General features: G+C 44.7%; 1 protein-coding gene across 4 annotated transcripts; it reads left to right on the forward strand.

Moving 5' to 3' along the window:
* The first annotated feature begins 1263 nt into the window (after nt 1-1263).
* On the forward strand, nt 1264-16248 carry VLDLR (very low density lipoprotein receptor). Of its 4 annotated transcripts, none has more exons than XM_027883503.1 (19): nt 1264-1524; nt 5630-5749; nt 6706-6828; nt 7683-7805; nt 9126-9497; nt 9604-9726; nt 9812-9934; nt 10354-10497; nt 10575-10700; nt 11082-11253; nt 11559-11783; nt 11941-12059; nt 12440-12579; nt 12697-12838; nt 13146-13292; nt 14205-14294; nt 14683-14760; nt 14874-15043; nt 15598-16248. In XM_027883503.1, exons 1-19 carry the CDS (start codon nt 1299-1301, stop codon nt 15631-15633), a joined length of 2799 nt encoding a protein of 932 aa, XP_027739304.1. In that variant the 5' UTR covers nt 1264-1298; the 3' UTR covers nt 15634-16248. The 4 variants fall into 4 exon arrangements, with proteins under 4 accessions (XP_027739304.1, XP_027739305.1, XP_027739306.1 ...); XM_027883504.1 differs by having other exon boundaries at nt 10357-10497; XM_027883505.1 differs by lacking the exon at nt 14205-14294.
* Nucleotides 16249-16531: the final 283 nt, after the last annotated feature.

A 16531-nucleotide genomic window follows, 5' to 3' on the forward strand; every position in this document is an offset into this window, starting at 1 on the left:
CCTGGATGATGTGGATGCTCATTCATTACGTGAACTCCAAGGGATAATACATTCCAAAGTTATTCATGAGGTAATACAGTTTGTCTTTAGTGCAGTCATGATACGACTGGATGCAAATCAAAAAGGGCTTCACTGTGCAAATAATACATAAAGAAATATATTATAACATTCAGGAACCTCAAAGATACTTGCTTCACTAGAGGAATCGTTTGTGTAACTGGAAAAGACTTCAAATATTAGGCTAATAAATAAAGACTTCATTTCCAAGGAAAGAAACCGCAACCATTTTTTTCATCATTTTTGGGTAGAGCTGCTTGCTGACATTTATGTCTTCACTACAACATTAAAAGCACAGCAAACAGTATTACCATAAAATAGCAAGTCTATGAAAATAAACGAAAAAATCCCATAGGATTTCAGAATGCACAATTTCGAATTCAGAGTGTGTTGCGTACAAACCCAACTTTGCATTTTACCAGCCCTCCTTTTCTTTTTACATTTCAGCACGACATAATTGTACAAAACGCTACAAACGTGGAATAAAACTACAAATTCTCCTCCTTAAAATAAAAGGTTACGCTTGCAATTACACGACTTCTGACATATCATTTTGTGCAATTACTAATTAACTAGGACCCCGCGATGGAATAACGCAGGAGTAGTGATTTTCTTCCTCGAGAGCAGCGCCTGCTTCGTTTTAAATCAAGTTCCGCTACAGCGGGAGGGAAAACTACACCGACACGCGAACATATGCTCATGGGGCGGCGGGCACCGCGGGGGATCACCCGCTTCTCTTTGGGCAGCCCCGCGCAGCGCGGATGCCGGCACGCCCGGCCCGGCCCGGCCCGAGGCAGCCGCGTCGCCCCCTCCCCAGGCCGGGCGCGGCTGGCGGCGGCGGCGCTGGGCGGAAGCAGGACAAACAAAGCCGCCGCACCCCGTACCCTCCTCCCGGCGGGGCTGCCCTGCTCCGCCGCTGCGGTGCGGGGCTGGCGGCAGGGCAGGGTCGCACCGCCCCTGGCCCGCGGAAGGAGGGCCGGGCGGGGCGAGCGCGGGGGCTCTGCCCGCGGCACGGCACCGCTCCGCGCCGCCGCAGCGCCACTCACCGCGCCGGCCGTGCCTCGCCGAGCGGGTGTGCGGGCGCGCAGCGGCCGCCGCAGGTGCCGCGGAGGAGGAAGCGGGGGCGGGCAGCGCTGCCGAGCCAACCGGCGCCTGGCGCGGCGCCGTGAGTCACCAGCGGCCGCGCAGGGCGGCCGGGCGGCGGTATAAGAGCGCCGCGGGGACACCCCACCCCCCCGTGCATGTCTCCGGCTGCCGCCTCCCTTCGTCGCCTCTCCGACCGCGGTGCCTGCCTGCCCGCCCGCCCTCTCCCCGTCCTCGGCGCGGCGATGCGGCTGGACCGGCAGCACGGAGACCCGAGCGGCGCGGCCGGCGGCGCCAGGCGCGGCACGGAGCGGCGGGCGGTCCCGCGGTGCTGGGCGCTGCTCCTGCTGCTCGCCCTCGGCTGCCTGCCCGCAGCTGCCGATGGTGAGTGCGGGGCCGGGGCAGCGGGATGGGGCGCGCACCGCCGGGGCAGCTCCAGCCGCTGCCCCCCGCGATGATTTCTTCTCCCACCACCCTTTCCTTTTCTCTCTGTCCATTATTTTTTCCCCTGATCTCTTGGGCTGCCCGCCCGCTGCACCGCGGGGAGTGGGGATCCGTGGAGGGGTGCGGGGCGGGCCCGGGCCCGCGGGTGGGCAGGGGCGCCGCGGCTGCCCCACCGCCCCCTGTGTCGTGGGAGGCGCCGCCTTCCCCCCGGGCGGCACCGAGCCCCGAGCCCAGTGCTGCACATCTCCCAGGAGCGACACGGGAGCCTGGGGGCGCCTGATTTCCTGCTCTGTGCTGGCGGGAGGGTCTGCGTGGTTGGGGGCTACGGTGAAGGTCCGGGGAGGATGGAGGCTCTGCTGTGGAGAGCGGAAGAGGAGCGCTTGGGAGCCCTTCGGTGTTAAAGGTGCTGTCAAACTACGGTGTAACTTCGGCTTTGTGTTATCCAGCGGTGATGGCATGGCTCTAGATCAGGGCCTGGGGTAAAACCACCATGGGGGATCTCCACCTGGTGGCAAGGCTGAGCCCTGCCAGCTCCGGGTCCCTTCTCCCGGGGCTGGACGCTCGCCAGCAGCGCTGCTCGTGGCCAGCTCCAGGGCTGCCTCCCGGCGTAGGAGCTATTTCCCCTGTGGTAGTGGTCATGCATAGGGACTACTGGTGGTCATTTGAAAATATTTTCCTCTTAAATTGAGGTAATAATAATTTGTCTGACTCTTTTCTTCCTTTGGTCCAGCTGAGGTCCAGGATAGTCCCAGGTGGGAGGTGGGCAGTTGATGTCTTCATTGTTAATATGGCTCTTATATCTCCTCACTATTACGCTAAAGTAGGCCTAAGTGTCAAATCTTGACCGTGTTGGCAAAGTATGCTTAAAGGTAGCTGGACGTCATAGTCCTAAGTTGTGCAGTAGTTCACACACCAGGTCTTTTGGACAGAGCCCAGCATTGTTATATCCAGTCCTCATACAAAGAGGAAGAGAAGAAATGTCTGCTGTAGTCAACTCTCAGTTCCCAGTCATGGGCTCCTGTGCCCAGTCTGTAACAGACAGGGTTAGACAGCTATGGTATGAAGGGCCAAGGTGGCTGGCACTGAAACCACTAGTGCAGTGTGCTCAGAAATGAGCTTAAGAGATACCTTCCACTGCCAAGTTCGGCAGACTCTTCCTTCAATTTGAGTTAGTGACCCCATCATCTCTCTTCTACCAGTAGTTGCCATTGCCAGGGTCTGGGAGAAGTCTCCGCTAGTTCCTGTGTGAGCTCTCACAAGGTTTCCCAATCACTGTTGAAAGCTTTTCTGGGACTTGGTGTCATATGACAGTACACAAGTGTCACATGTTTGAGGCTGCCCAGACAAGTAATCTGACAACTTGCTTAAGGGGCTGAGACTAACAGAGATAGCAGAGATAGGGGGAAAGGTAGTTTAACTTGGGTGGTCAGTGTTACTGTGCTCCTTTACCCTGCACTCATTTCTGCTTATGGGCCAACTTCTAGTAAGTACTTACCTGGGGAACAGTAAAATAATACATTTTAGCAATCACAGGCTGTGATGTTACTGGTTCTCTACACTTCTTTTTACTAAGCCATATTCTAAGGAGGAGAAAATGTGTGAAGGTGCTTCTGGTGTATGAGTAGCACATAAAGAGAAGCTATGAATTAATGGCTACTTGATGCTGATCTAAAAAACATTGTGTCTGGTGACTGAAGGTGCAACTGAGGTATGATTCCGTTGCTTCAAACAGCAGTGGATTAGACTGGTAGTGTCATGACTAAATGATTACCTGGCACTGCAGAACTATGCTTGGTGTAAGACAGGGAGCTGTTACTGTCTGGAACCAACCTTCATCTTAACTGAAACTCATTCCGGATGGCCTTTAGATTTTGACAGACATCCTCAGGAGCAGCTGCAGATGCTAACCTTTACCTTTGTGCATCTGTGTGAATGTTAGGTGATTTTTTACTTGTTTGTGGGCTAACAAACATAGTTGCTCTGACATTTCACTTGGTATCAGCTGCAGAAGCAATGATACCTTATTGGAATGGCTTGTTGTAAGGGTTGTAATTGTAAACTTCTTAGCTGTTACTCCAAGCTCAGCTATGGTTTCATTTAGCCTTGTTTGTTGCTTCCTTGTTTGTAGCAGAGACTGCCCAGAGAGGCAGTGGCTGAATCAAACCACGACACTTCCCTATAGCAATTGGTCAAAATGATGTGATGTGTGTAAGTCACAATGTACTAGGCAGTCTTAGCAAGCCTTTTGTGGTGATTCTAGTTTGAAAGAGAGTAACTAAGGACTGTGGAGTTATTTTGGGATCCCTTTAGTGGCAGGCTTAGTCTAATATCATATGTGCTATTTCGGGAAAGGTTGACTGTTTTCACTCTGAAAGCCTGGATGAGAAAGTCTCGAAACTAGCAACAGTCAGTTGTTGCATGTTTTACGTAGTAGTACAGCAGAAACTGAAATAATATGTGACCAGGGCTTGCAAAGCAGAAGGCTACTTCTGTTAGAGGTAACAAGGTGTTGTCAGGGTCAGAGCAAGCTGCTGTTTGTGACTTCTACACCTTCTCTAAGCTGGCTGGAGTGTGCCTCGTAGCACAGAGCAAGCTACTTGTTTGACAGCTCATGACCAAATAGTAATAGCTTTACAAAACCATGCTATTAGTTCATCCTGGAGTATTCTTAAATGGAGAAGGAAATGAGAGATGGAAATAGATAACACAAGAGCTTATGTTCTGATTAATGACACTCTTTGAACACAGTTCCCATGAAAAAAGTTGTTACGGCTTTACTCTGTCTAACAAATGGGTTACTGCTTTATTCCACCAGTATGGCTACTAAAATACATTAACAGAACTCAATAAGCTGCTGTTTCAAATTTTTGCTTTGATTATAAAATTACATAGGATATTCAGCATGTAGAATTGCTCATGTTGTTCTTTCTTGTACTTTGTCCAGAATTTGTGATTGGCTAGTGCCTGATGGCTGGCGAATATAATGTGAAATGTTTGAATAACTTCCTTCTATTTGTGCTTTTTACACATCATACAGAGAAGATGTATAATAGCAAATAACAATCTTCTAAAGTTTGAAGCCCTTTGGAATACCAAGACAAAGTACCTTCACTAAATAATACAGTAAACTAAGAAGGAGCACAGGTCTTGCATTGTGCTGTAGGCATGTGGAGCTAGTAGTAATGCATGATCTTACACACTTGCCTGCATGCATTATTTGAAACGGCTCCAGCTTAGCTGCTGAAGAAGCAGGTTGCTGCTTTTAGTGATAGTTATGACATGTCTTCAAGGCAAAGTAGGTTCCCCTAAGGGATGGGGTCATACAGTTGTAGAGCTGAAGCTACTCTAGAAAATGCACTCTAAGGATCATGCAGAAAGCAGTACCTTTCTCAACTTGCTGATCAGTTTTGAGACAACAGACTTGATTGCAGAATAAAGTGATAAATTATCTGACTCTCTTAGCATCACACTTCTTTTAGTGTATACTAAGAAATGTCTATTGGTGCCACTGTTTGAGGAGTAACATGAATTGTGCAAACTTGTTCAGCTACAGAACAGTTATCTAAGCTATCTTTACAGACATCTCAGACATTCTGCTGTAGTGTGTTAGCAGCAGAGTATTGAAATGCAAATCCAGCTTGACATTAATCAAATTTAAACCCAGTTTGCTTAAAGTTTGAAGTATTTTGAGAATATTCTAGCTAGGTGCTAGACAGCAGAAGTCGTGTGCACATATCCGTCTGTCCTGCAAACTTGACCCTGCCTTGAAAAAAAATAAACTTAACACTGAGACTGGTTTGCTACAGTTTGGCAGGTGGACTGTCATAGTCCTTAAGCTCTGCGTTTGAACTGTGAAGGAAAGCTTTTGATTCTACTTTCATTATTGAATGAAGTAACTACAAAGATTTGGAGCTCACATCTGGTTTCATGCTGATGATATACTGACTAGTAATGTGGGTAGGGTAGCTTTTTGATCAGCAGTAGGGGAAAGAAAGAAAGTATTGCTAAAAAGTATCCATGTTTAGGTTCCTTTTTTTCATTGAAGGTGCGAGAGTAGAATGTGAGGAGTCCCAATTCGCATGTAGTAATGGACGTTGTATTCCTCAACTATGGAAATGTGATGGTGATGAAGACTGTTCAGATGGCAGTGATGAGAGTGCTTGTGGTAAGTAATCAAAATAATACTTCTATAGTACTACTAATACTTCTATAGTAGTATGTGCTAGTTGAAAGTGGGGGCTCGGACAGATACTTATCCTGTGCAGCACTTCTGATAGTTGGAATACAAAAAAGACACATTCACTAGAACAATGGCATGAGTGTTTTGATGCCTTGTATCCATTCAAGCAGTTTGATTTTTGTGAGTGCTGCCAAACGTATCTGACATGGGTGACTGAGACAATGCCCGACCAAAATTCTTCTTTTTTGAGGGTGATTAACGACAAGAACAGAATACAAGCCTGTTCTCATTTGCTTCTTGAATATATAATGTGAAATGTTTGCTGTTAGCCCTCTGCTGTTGGCTATTCTGTGGTTAAATGCCCTGTTTTATGTGTGAAGGTGATTCTTCAGAGTCTCCTATAAACACCAAGTCAAACTTTGGCTGCCAACCCTTGCTCTTAGCAGACACAGAAGCCAAGATAGATGACTAAATGTACTTGGAGATGAGGCAAAACATACTCAATATCCACCATTGGTGTAGTTGAACTGCCAATCTGCTCAAGCAGACCTAAACTATTATCTTTGAGTTACGTAGTACCATCCTTCTGTAATGACAAATCAAATGCCTCAATAATAAACTTGGAGTTTGAACCTTAATATTGAGATCAGTAGGCCTTACTTTAATTCAAGACTGTTCAAAGCAGCAGCTAATATACCAAGTTAGTCTGCCTTAGCAACAGTGGTTCTTCAGTGCCTGCTTAGTTGAATATAAATGTTTCTCTGTGCACAGAATAACTCTTGAAGAACTTTTTTTTAAAGAGCACTGTTATTAGGCTTTCACCAGACATCCAAGAACTAAGGATATTGAGTAACTTTCCTAGGGCAAAGAAGCTTATCCCTATCAGCAACTAACGAGCTGAGCTCTGGTCTTTAAACAAGTGGCTTCTTTCTCCCTTACAGTGAAGAAGACATGTGCTGAATCTGACTTTGTGTGCCTCAGTGGCCAGTGTGTGCCTAATAGGTGGCAGTGTGATGGGGATCCAGACTGTGAGGATGGGTCTGACGAGAGTCCTGAATTGTGCCGTAAGTTAACCTGGCTTGGTGGTTTAGGCAAGCTTGTGGGGAGTAGTGTTGTGATGTCTTGCCTACTTGCTGCCTGGCTCTCCCAAAGGAAGGATATACTTGTCTTGGAGAGCACCTGGCTAAGCACTAGGTTGGCTTTGGCCACATCAGTGTCTTGTTGAGACTTTCTACTGCTTAAAAGATGCACTCTGTACTTGTCCTGGTAGAGACAGCAAGTACAAGGGTTTTTTTTTACTGACAGTTAGAAGCAACGAGTGGAACATGGCAGGCCTGAGCACTACTGTGGCTTGTCCACTGAGTGATCACTGTTCTCCAAGGCATCTACTTTCAAGTGCAGTCCCTATAATGCCAGAGCTAGTGTAGGGACTGAGTGTCTGACTCTTTGTTGGGGGTGGGACTGGAAGTACAGAGGCTTGACTCTGAGGTCTCATGATTAGCAACTCCAGTCTTAATTGTGGTAACTCATCAAGGAGTATAGGTCCAGGAAGTGTCATCTCTGTATCAATAGGATCCACACTGAGGAATACTTCAGCCTCAAGTCCTACTGCACTCTGGCGTTACTCCTGGCTGCTTGTTATAGTTCAGGCTTCTGCAGTGTTAACTGGTATGCAATCACAAAGCTACCACTACAAATATACTCTTATAATACTAAAGGAGTTGAAAGCATCTTCTTTTACTGAACACTACACAATAATGTAACCTTTGCCATGATGAAGCCATCAGCCTTGATGGATGTTGGCATCTAAGAACTGCAACTTTGTCCAGAGCTGAAGTCTTTCAGTTTTAACTTTCAGGACAACTGCTGAAACCCAAGATCAGTAGCTCTTATATTGAACTTAAACTTTTTTCAATAGATATGAGAACATGCCGGGTAAATGAAATCAGCTGTGGTCCTCAGTCAACCCAGTGTATCCCAGTGTCCTGGAAATGTGATGGTGAAAAAGACTGTGACAGTGGAGAAGATGAAGAGAATTGTGGTAAGGGAAGAAATGGTGGCTGCATAACTCAATTTGAAATTGACTTGTTTGGAGAGGAGCTAGCAGTATACCTGGGAAGATCAATTTTTCATAGTATCAGTATCTCTCCTACATTCATCTTGTATTGCAGCCACTTAAGAAGGGAAACTTTTTCTAACACTCCCCTATCCTGCTAAGTTAAAAGTTACACTAATACAAGCTATTCAACATCTTTCTTCTCTGGCTAATTTTAGCACTAGCCATAGGCTTAGTCACAGGTCAAACATCAGAACTTGTTCTCTGGAGAGTTTCTGAAAAGGTAACTCCAGTTGCTGCTTACATTGACAAACTGTCTCCTAAAAGTGTAGTAGTGACTCTTAGCCAAGGACACAACTGATCTGCTTCATAGCCCTATCCTGAAGTATTCCATGAAGCTGGATTTCAGGTGTCCGTGGGAAGGGGGAACCAACTTCAGGCTGGTACACAAGTAGAGCTGCCACTGGCAGCATTGAGTACAGCATTCCTGGCTTCTGCTAATTAATCTGCTTACATACGAGTTTTCTGAGGTGTCCTTAGAGAGAACCAAACCAAAGCCACAGGGCTGGCTTCTAGCAGAACCCATCTTACTTACCTGGATGGCTTAATGAGACACAGATCTCCAGACTTTTTTGCTCTGTGTCTGTGGAGTTGCTGCCTTACACATCAAACAAATGCCTTAATCTGACAAGTAAATCTACAGACAGTGTTTCTAATTAATTTGATAAAACTATCAGCCTAGGCATGAGTTGCTAGCTACACTGCTATTAGGACAGCATTATTTGAACTGGCATAAGTTATGTGGGTGTGCTTAACCACAGCATCAACTGGTACAAGATCTTGATCTATTATCTCTGCTGGTCTAGGCAAATGGGCCACTGCTATTCTGGGGAGCAGCACAAAGCACTACTACTTCAAACTGCAGTACGTGCTGACTGTCTGACTACCTTATTCTTACTCTGTATTGCTCTAGGTTTAGCAATTCTCTTACCTGTCTCTGGTTCACTTGGTTAGAGTCTGTTTTCTGAAAGGCTCAAAATCTGAAGTGCAGGACAGTCTAGCTACTTCAGAAGGTTATTTTCACTCAGTTCAGATCTCATGCCTATCACTCATAATGTCCAGGTCTGTGGGACTCAAATGTCCTCTACGTGTTCAGTTAGGCTTTCCTAGAGCCTTATACAGGATGTTAATCTTCTGTTGGCTAACATCTGCAGCTTATTAAGAACCTGCCTAAAAAAACACCTTCATACAAAAGTCAGCCTTCTTGTAGTAAACTGCTAATCTTTCTTACTCCTGTTACCCCAGGCAATGTGACTTGTAGTCCAGCAGAGTTCACATGCAACAATGGGCAGTGTATTTCCAAGAGCTTTGTCTGCAATGGTCAAGATGACTGCAGCGATGGCAGTGATGAACTGGAGTGTGCACCTCCTACCTGTGGAGTTCATGAGTTCCAGTGCAAGAGTTCCACGTGCATCCCCATCAGCTGGGTCTGTGATGATGATGCTGACTGCCCTGACCACTCCGACGAATCTCTAGAGCAATGTGGCCGCCAGCCAGCACCTCCTGTGAAGTGCTCTGCCAGTGAGGTACAATGTGGCTCTGGTGAATGTATCCACAAAAAGTGGCGCTGTGATGGAGATCCTGACTGCAAGGATGGAAGTGATGAAGTCAACTGCCGTAAGTTAACTCGGTCTTTCTCCAGGAGGTACTGCTTGGCTTCTGTTTTATATCCTTTCCTTCAGTAAACGTAAGAAGTAAAAGTCTGTAATGGCTGTGTCCTCAGCTTCTCGGACCTGCAGACCAGACCAGTTCAGATGTGAAGATGGGAACTGCATCCATGGGAGTAGGCAGTGCAATGGTGTGAGAGACTGTCTGGATGGCACTGATGAAGCAAACTGTAACAATGGTAGGTGTGGAACTAAGCAACAATAAAGTCTTCCCAGAATATCTGTTGAAGCTGGCAGTCACCCTCACAGTCTTCATTATCTCAGTTATTCAGTGCTCTGGACCTGGCAAATTCAAGTGCAGAAGTGGAGAATGCATAGATATCAATAAAGTGTGTAACCAGCAGAGAGACTGCAAGGACTGGAGTGATGAGCCCCTAAAGGAGTGTAGTAAGTGAATAAGCTCATTATGCAGTGTTGACTACTGAATATACTTTGAGCTGTCAGATGTCAGTCTGGAATGCCCATCTGCACTTTTTGTTGGCAAACATTGCAACCAAGACCAATGTATTTAATATGCTAGTTTTATCCTAGCTAAACTGGGATGACTTCTCTGTGGCCAGAAGGCACTTGAATGCATTAGAAATACTGAAACTTCTAGGAGCCTCAATCTTTGCTGCTGCCTGCTTGTAACACAGATAAGGCACTGACAGCTCAGCAGACATGAATTTGAAGAGCGTGTCTTGCATGTGACTTCAGGTTGCCAGAATGGTTAATCAGATGTGGCAGGCATCATTAGCAGAGAGATGGGTACCTGGTAAAGCTTTTCATGACTAAGACTATAAGACTAAATATGCGTGCTTTCTCAGAAGGGGCCGATTCCTCTCTTCCAAACATAAATGAATGTCTGGTGAACAATGGTGGATGCTCTCATATCTGCAGAGATCTCGTTATTGGCTTTGAATGTGACTGTCCAGCTGGGTTTGAGCTTCTAGACAGGAGAACCTGTGGAGGCAAGTATCTAGCAGTTTAATGTGCACCTTGCTGGTGGTATTGGAGGTGAGAATAAATTAAATTGTTGTTTTTACAGATATTGATGAATGCCAGAACCCTGGTATCTGTAGTCAAATCTGTATCAACCTGAAAGGGGGCTACAAATGCGAATGTAGCCGTGGGTATCAGATGGATCTTGCTACTGGGGTGTGCAAGGCAGTGGGTGAGTATTGGCTTAAGACTTCTATATCCCAACTTTAAAATGAGCTAGCAAGTGATACACTGTGCTACTGTGGTTTTGAGACTAGTTGTGCTATTACCAATGCAACTTTTACTGATCTGAACACTGCTCACACTTTGAATGATGCCTTGATACAGTATTTAAAGCTGCCTGACATGAATGGGTTCTGTCTGCTCCCTGGGCAGGAGGACCCTTGTGGAAGAAAAAAGAATGAGATATAGTACAGCCAAGACCTCTGTCAGCATCTGCCAGAAAGTGTAGAATGGCAAATACTAAATATGATGAGTCTTAAAACCTCTTGTAAAAGAATAGTATGTGACTGGATACCTAAAAGTATAGATAACACTTACATTCTTTTTACAGGGAAAGAACCATGCCTGATTTTCACCAACCGCCGGGATATCAGGAAGATTGGCCTTGAGAGGAAAGAGTACATTCAGCTAGTAGAGCAACTAAGAAACTCTGTAGCTCTAGATGCTGATATTGCTGAGCAAAAGCTTTACTGGGCTGACTTCAGCCAAAAAGCAATCTTCAGGTAAATGGACTCAGCTTCTGAACCTAGTGTGCTTCCCTAAATCATCCCGTGTTTTACCCAGGATATTTCTCTAGTCTCTGGTAGTGAGAACTAGATTCCTGTTTTCCTAATGACAAATTACAGTTGATGCAAGTTCCCACTGTGCATGCCTGTTACCCTTACTAGTAACAGCTGATATAATTGTACAGAAGGCAGTCTGTGGGAAGTCCTATGTGCATTTTCTGCATTGACTGCTTGAGATCTGTGTGCAGGATTTGCTGAGGTGTGCCAAGGGGTGTTGAAAGCAAGTACTTCTTGTCTTCCAGTGCCTCTATTGACACTCGTGCTAAAGTTGGAACACGCGTCAAAATACTGGATAACATACACAGCCCTGCAGGAATTGCTGTTGACTGGGTTTATAAGAACATCTACTGGTCTGACTCAGCTGCAAAGACCATTTCAGTAGCTAGCCTAGATGGCACAAAAAGAAAGGTTTTGTTTCTCTCTGAGCTGAGAGAGCCAGCTTCTATTGCTGTAGATCCTATCTCTGGGTGAGTATTTGTCCTGGTTCTTTTAAAAGAGTGGACCTATCAGCTACTTCATGTTCTAATAACTGACTTAGGTAGCCTTTGTTAGTTATTGGTCATAATAAAGAGTGATACTACACAGTACTATAGTGCATCATACAACATAAATTCTGCTTCACAGCTTTATGTACTGGTCAGACTGGGGTGAGCCAGCAAAAATTGAAAAAGCAGGAATGAATGGATTTGACAGACAGCAGCTTGTGACAACAGAAATCCAATGGCCTAATGGAATTGCTCTAGGTATGTTGAACTTGTCTCTGTGCCAGAGGTATTCTGGAGCTTTAGCAACTTTTTTGCTACAAAAGCCAAGGTCATCCTTCAGAGAACTATTTTCATCTTCTGAGAAAGGGAAGTTTCTGCTTGCCTGGAGACACTGCAACAGGCACAGACAGCACTTCTCAGATACTGAAACAATAACTTTCCTTGCACTGCTCTATATTGTAGTTGAGGCACAGGCCGCTTAGGCATCACTGCAGCAGCCCTCTGCATTCTGGATTGGTAAGAAATTAGGACAACACTGCAACTATTCTTAAAACTTTGGGTGTTTCAATTCTTGCAGGAGGCCTTGGAGGTTTTCTCCATGTAGACAGTAAATATGTTTGGTGTTTTTCCCCTCCTAGATCTTGTAAAAAGCCGCCTGTACTGGCTTGATTCTAAACTACATATGCTGTCAAGTGTGGACTTGAATGGCCAGGATCGTAGAATTGTGCTGAAGTCGCATATGTTCCTTCCTCATCCTCTTGCTCTAACAATATTTGAGGTAAGAATGACTTTCTGTACTCATTGGCAAAGATCCTTTTCTTGCTAGTATGTGGCAGGCAACGATGGGGCTGATAGCACCATGGAGGTAATGGGATGCAATGACATTATCTTCTAGGATCGTGTGTACTGGATTGATGGGGAAAATGAGGCAGTCTATGGTGCCAATAAATTTACTGGAGCTGAGTTGGTTACGCTCGTGAACAACCTCAATGATGCACAGGACATCATTGTGTATCATGAACTTGTTCAGCCCTCAGGTAACTTCAATACAGTTTGTAGTTGTGTCAGTGTATACTTTTAAGAAGCTTCCCCTCTTTGGGTGGTGGCAAATGGTATCCCTTTGCTGTATAGCTGTCCATTTCTACTTGTGCTAGGAGCTTCTAACATGGGTACCCCACTGGGACTGAGAAAATGTCTAGTTGTAATTGCTCTTTCTTAGGCAGAGCGGGTATAAGTCTATAACCTGCAGAGACAAGTAACTCTATTAGAACAATTACTGAGCAAATAATTATGCTATGCCTATGGAGCATGAAGGCTCACTCCTGTTAATTGCTGTACCAACAGGCAGGAACTGGTGTGAAGAGAACGTGGTGAATGGAGGCTGCAGCTACCTGTGCCTGCCTGCTCCTCAGATAAATGAACGTTCTCCAAAGTACACCTGTGCATGTCCTGTTGGATACTTCTTGCAAGAGGATGGTCGGAGATGTACAGGTATTGTAATACAGTTGAAATCTTTACCAGGATGGATGGGGAAGGAGTAGGGGAGTACTGGACCTGTTACTGGAAAATATGGGAGTATAGGCTGACAGCGTCACTCAAGTTAATCTTGTCTAGTAATCTCAGAGAGGAAGAGTTTCTAACATGATTAATACTGCCCTCAAAAGTCTGCAAATGCTGTTCAAAGTCCATGTTTGGCTTCTGCATTGTCATCATTATTTACAGCAAAATCTTGGACTTCCATGGCTTTCTGCAGACTGCAAGCACCTGCACAGACCTACTCAGCCCCTCAAACATGGGGGATAAACTAACACGGCTCTGCATATAAATAACACAGTGTTGAAAAGTTGATCAGTGAGTGTTGCTATCCAAGGAAGTTTGTTCCTCCTTTTGTGGTGCAAATCAGCGTGCTGCTGCTATTATGGTCAGCACTGACTATACATATAGCAGGCTTGTTTGTTCAGTGGAGTGGAACTAGAAACTCCAAGGTGCCACCTATTGTATTGCATGTTGATTCTGAATGTGGAATGGGAGGATATTGGCCTCAGCTGGGTGATCTAAAAGGTTGCTGTGGGTATCAAAGGGTGTACCTAATCAATGAACTTGTGGAACTAAAACCTCACTCAGAAAACCTTATGTGAGGGATGGGAGGGCTTACTATTGTTGTGGCTCTAAATACCCATAATTCATGCCTGATTAACTGTCTGGCCTTGTTCTTGGAACTATTTTTCATCTAAAACCCTCTGCTGAGGGTGTGAAAGTGAAATAAACTAATGCCAGTGTTCCCAATAAAGCTAACAAGCTGCATGATCATTTCTGCCATCTGCTAAACATCCACAACCATGGCTCTCATAGCAAAGCCATTGCAGAACTTCAGGATTAATTGGGTTCTTGATCTATAATTAGTTTCAGGTACTGGAACAACTGTGGCTTACACTGAGGCTAAAGATACCAGCACACCAGAAAATTCTCCAACTGTTGGACTAGTTCCTGGAGGTACTGGTCCCAATAACTCACACTGCCAAACATTAGAGAAATTAAAGCAAACTGACCCATTAGCCTACTTGGAAGTTTTCTCCTTTGCATGCAAGTAGAGAACAAGGGCCAGATCATGTGTGTAGTAAAACAGCCGGAGCATGTGTTAAACAGAATTAGTTCACTTATGACAGTGTGGAACCTATAGGTTTCATGAAATCCTATGAGTGCTTAGAGAAGGCAAGCAATAAAAAAAGATTCCTGCTAATACAGGATGAAGCCTATTAGGTTCTTCTAGTGGTGTATTACTGAGAAGCTAATATAATAGCAGCTTCTGGGCTTGGGCAGAGCATATGACAATCTGCCAGCCTTTGAGTAAGCAAGTTCACTACTTCAGATTCTCATGCAGGGTTCAACACTAACAGTACGACATCTGAAGTAACTGCAGCTGGAAGAACATCAGCAGTTTGGATCATTCTTCCTCTCGGTGAGTACAGCAGTCACTAGCCTTTTGAATCCCTTGTGGTAGGACAAGCCAGTCTTTGTCAAGAGCTTGACCTGACTCTACTCCTTGTTTGCAATCTCTCTGTCTCCCCAAAGTATTGCTGGTAATGGCTGCAGCAGCTGGCTACTTCATGTGGCGCAACTGGCAGCACAAGAACATGAAAAGCATGAATTTTGATAATCCAGTATACCTGAAAACCACAGAGGAGGACCTCACAATTGATATTGGAAGACACAGCGGTTCAGTAGGACACACCTACCCTGCAGTAAGTAAACCTATTAGTGTGTCTGAGACTCCACATTAATATTTGGAGTAAACAGGCTGCTAAATGATATTTGACTTGAGTTTAGGAGAGGTGTCTGTGTTTCAAAGCTGCTGGCTGCAGTCAAACCCGTGGACTGAATCAGCTGAGAACTTGTCCCTTTAATCAAGCTTAAAGTTGTAGTAGGTAACTGGTGTCTTACACCTGGGATGGAGTAATCTGTGCTAAATGTGGTGGCAAATGATATCCCTTTGCTGTATAGCTGTCTACTTCTACTTGTGCTTGGAGCTTCTAACATAGGTACCCCCACTGGGATTGAGAAAAGGTCTAGTTGCAATTGCTCCTTCTTAGGCAGAGCAGGCATAAATCTGTAACCTGCAGAGACAAGTAACTCTATTAGAACAATTACTGAGCAAATAATTATGCTATGCCTATGGAGCATGAAGGCTCACTCCTGTTAATTGCTGTACCATTGCCTGCAGAATTAGCTATGATATGCACAGTTTTCTGTCTTTTGTTAGTACAATTATAGATAACTTGTACTTACTTTTTTACAGATATCTGTTGTAAGCACAGATGATGATATGGCCTGAGCACTGGATTAGCGATCACTTCCAGTTTACTTGTGTCTTACACTCTTTGGGGATAGTAATCAGGTTTGTGGCTGAAGGACTTCCTCCATTCTTGGAAGAAAGAAGATACTTTCTGTATTTATGGAACACTTATGTAAATAGCTATTTTATACAGCTTAACAACAGACTCTGTAAATACATGTCCACAACAATTCAGCTGTTAGTGGTTACAGTTATATCAGTAACCCTTGGTTGGTTAGTCAATAACACCACTGACCAAATATAAAGCACTTTCCATAGAAAGCCATATTCCAGCCACAACTTGTAACACCTGTACATATGTGTATAGGCCACTTGTAAATAAGTATTGGAAAATCACTATCAAGCACTTTGAAATACTTCAGATGTAAATTATTGTACACTGTCTTTTTCAATGATGGGGGCAATGGCAATAGGAAAAAACGGGTTACTATGATTGCCAAAAATTTGTAAACATAAGTAATTTTGTATGTATTATTGTTTCAACCTTGTCTGTTACCTCTTAGAGGATTACAAGAATGAATGATCTTTAAGCAACCACTGTAAAACCTAAGTGCAGAGGAGGGGATAAAAATAAAAAACATTAAGCATATAAAATGTTCTTCTCTATTATTATGTTAGCAGTGAAAATGGAGTATCTCCTAAGTTGAAACCTTTAGTAGGCTACACTACTACTGCTACCCAGATAATGAAGTATTTCTTCAGTACTTCATCAGTACTCCAGACAGGTAATACACTACTGACTTGGCAGAGGTTTGTACTTGAGATTAATACTTTGCAGAGTACTGGATAGAGGCGGTCTCCTATCATAGAAGTCCAGCTGGACTCCTAAGTTAGGATTGACACTGGCTAAAAATACTGAACTACTATCGCAAGCTCT

This window comes from Empidonax traillii, unplaced genomic scaffold (genome assembly GCF_003031625.1).
Source record: "Empidonax traillii isolate 1590-97213 ecotype Southwest subspecies unplaced genomic scaffold, ASM303162v1 scaffold127:size982661, whole genome shotgun sequence".
In the NCBI taxonomy this organism is placed as follows: domain Eukaryota; kingdom Metazoa; phylum Chordata; class Aves; order Passeriformes; family Tyrannidae; genus Empidonax; species Empidonax traillii.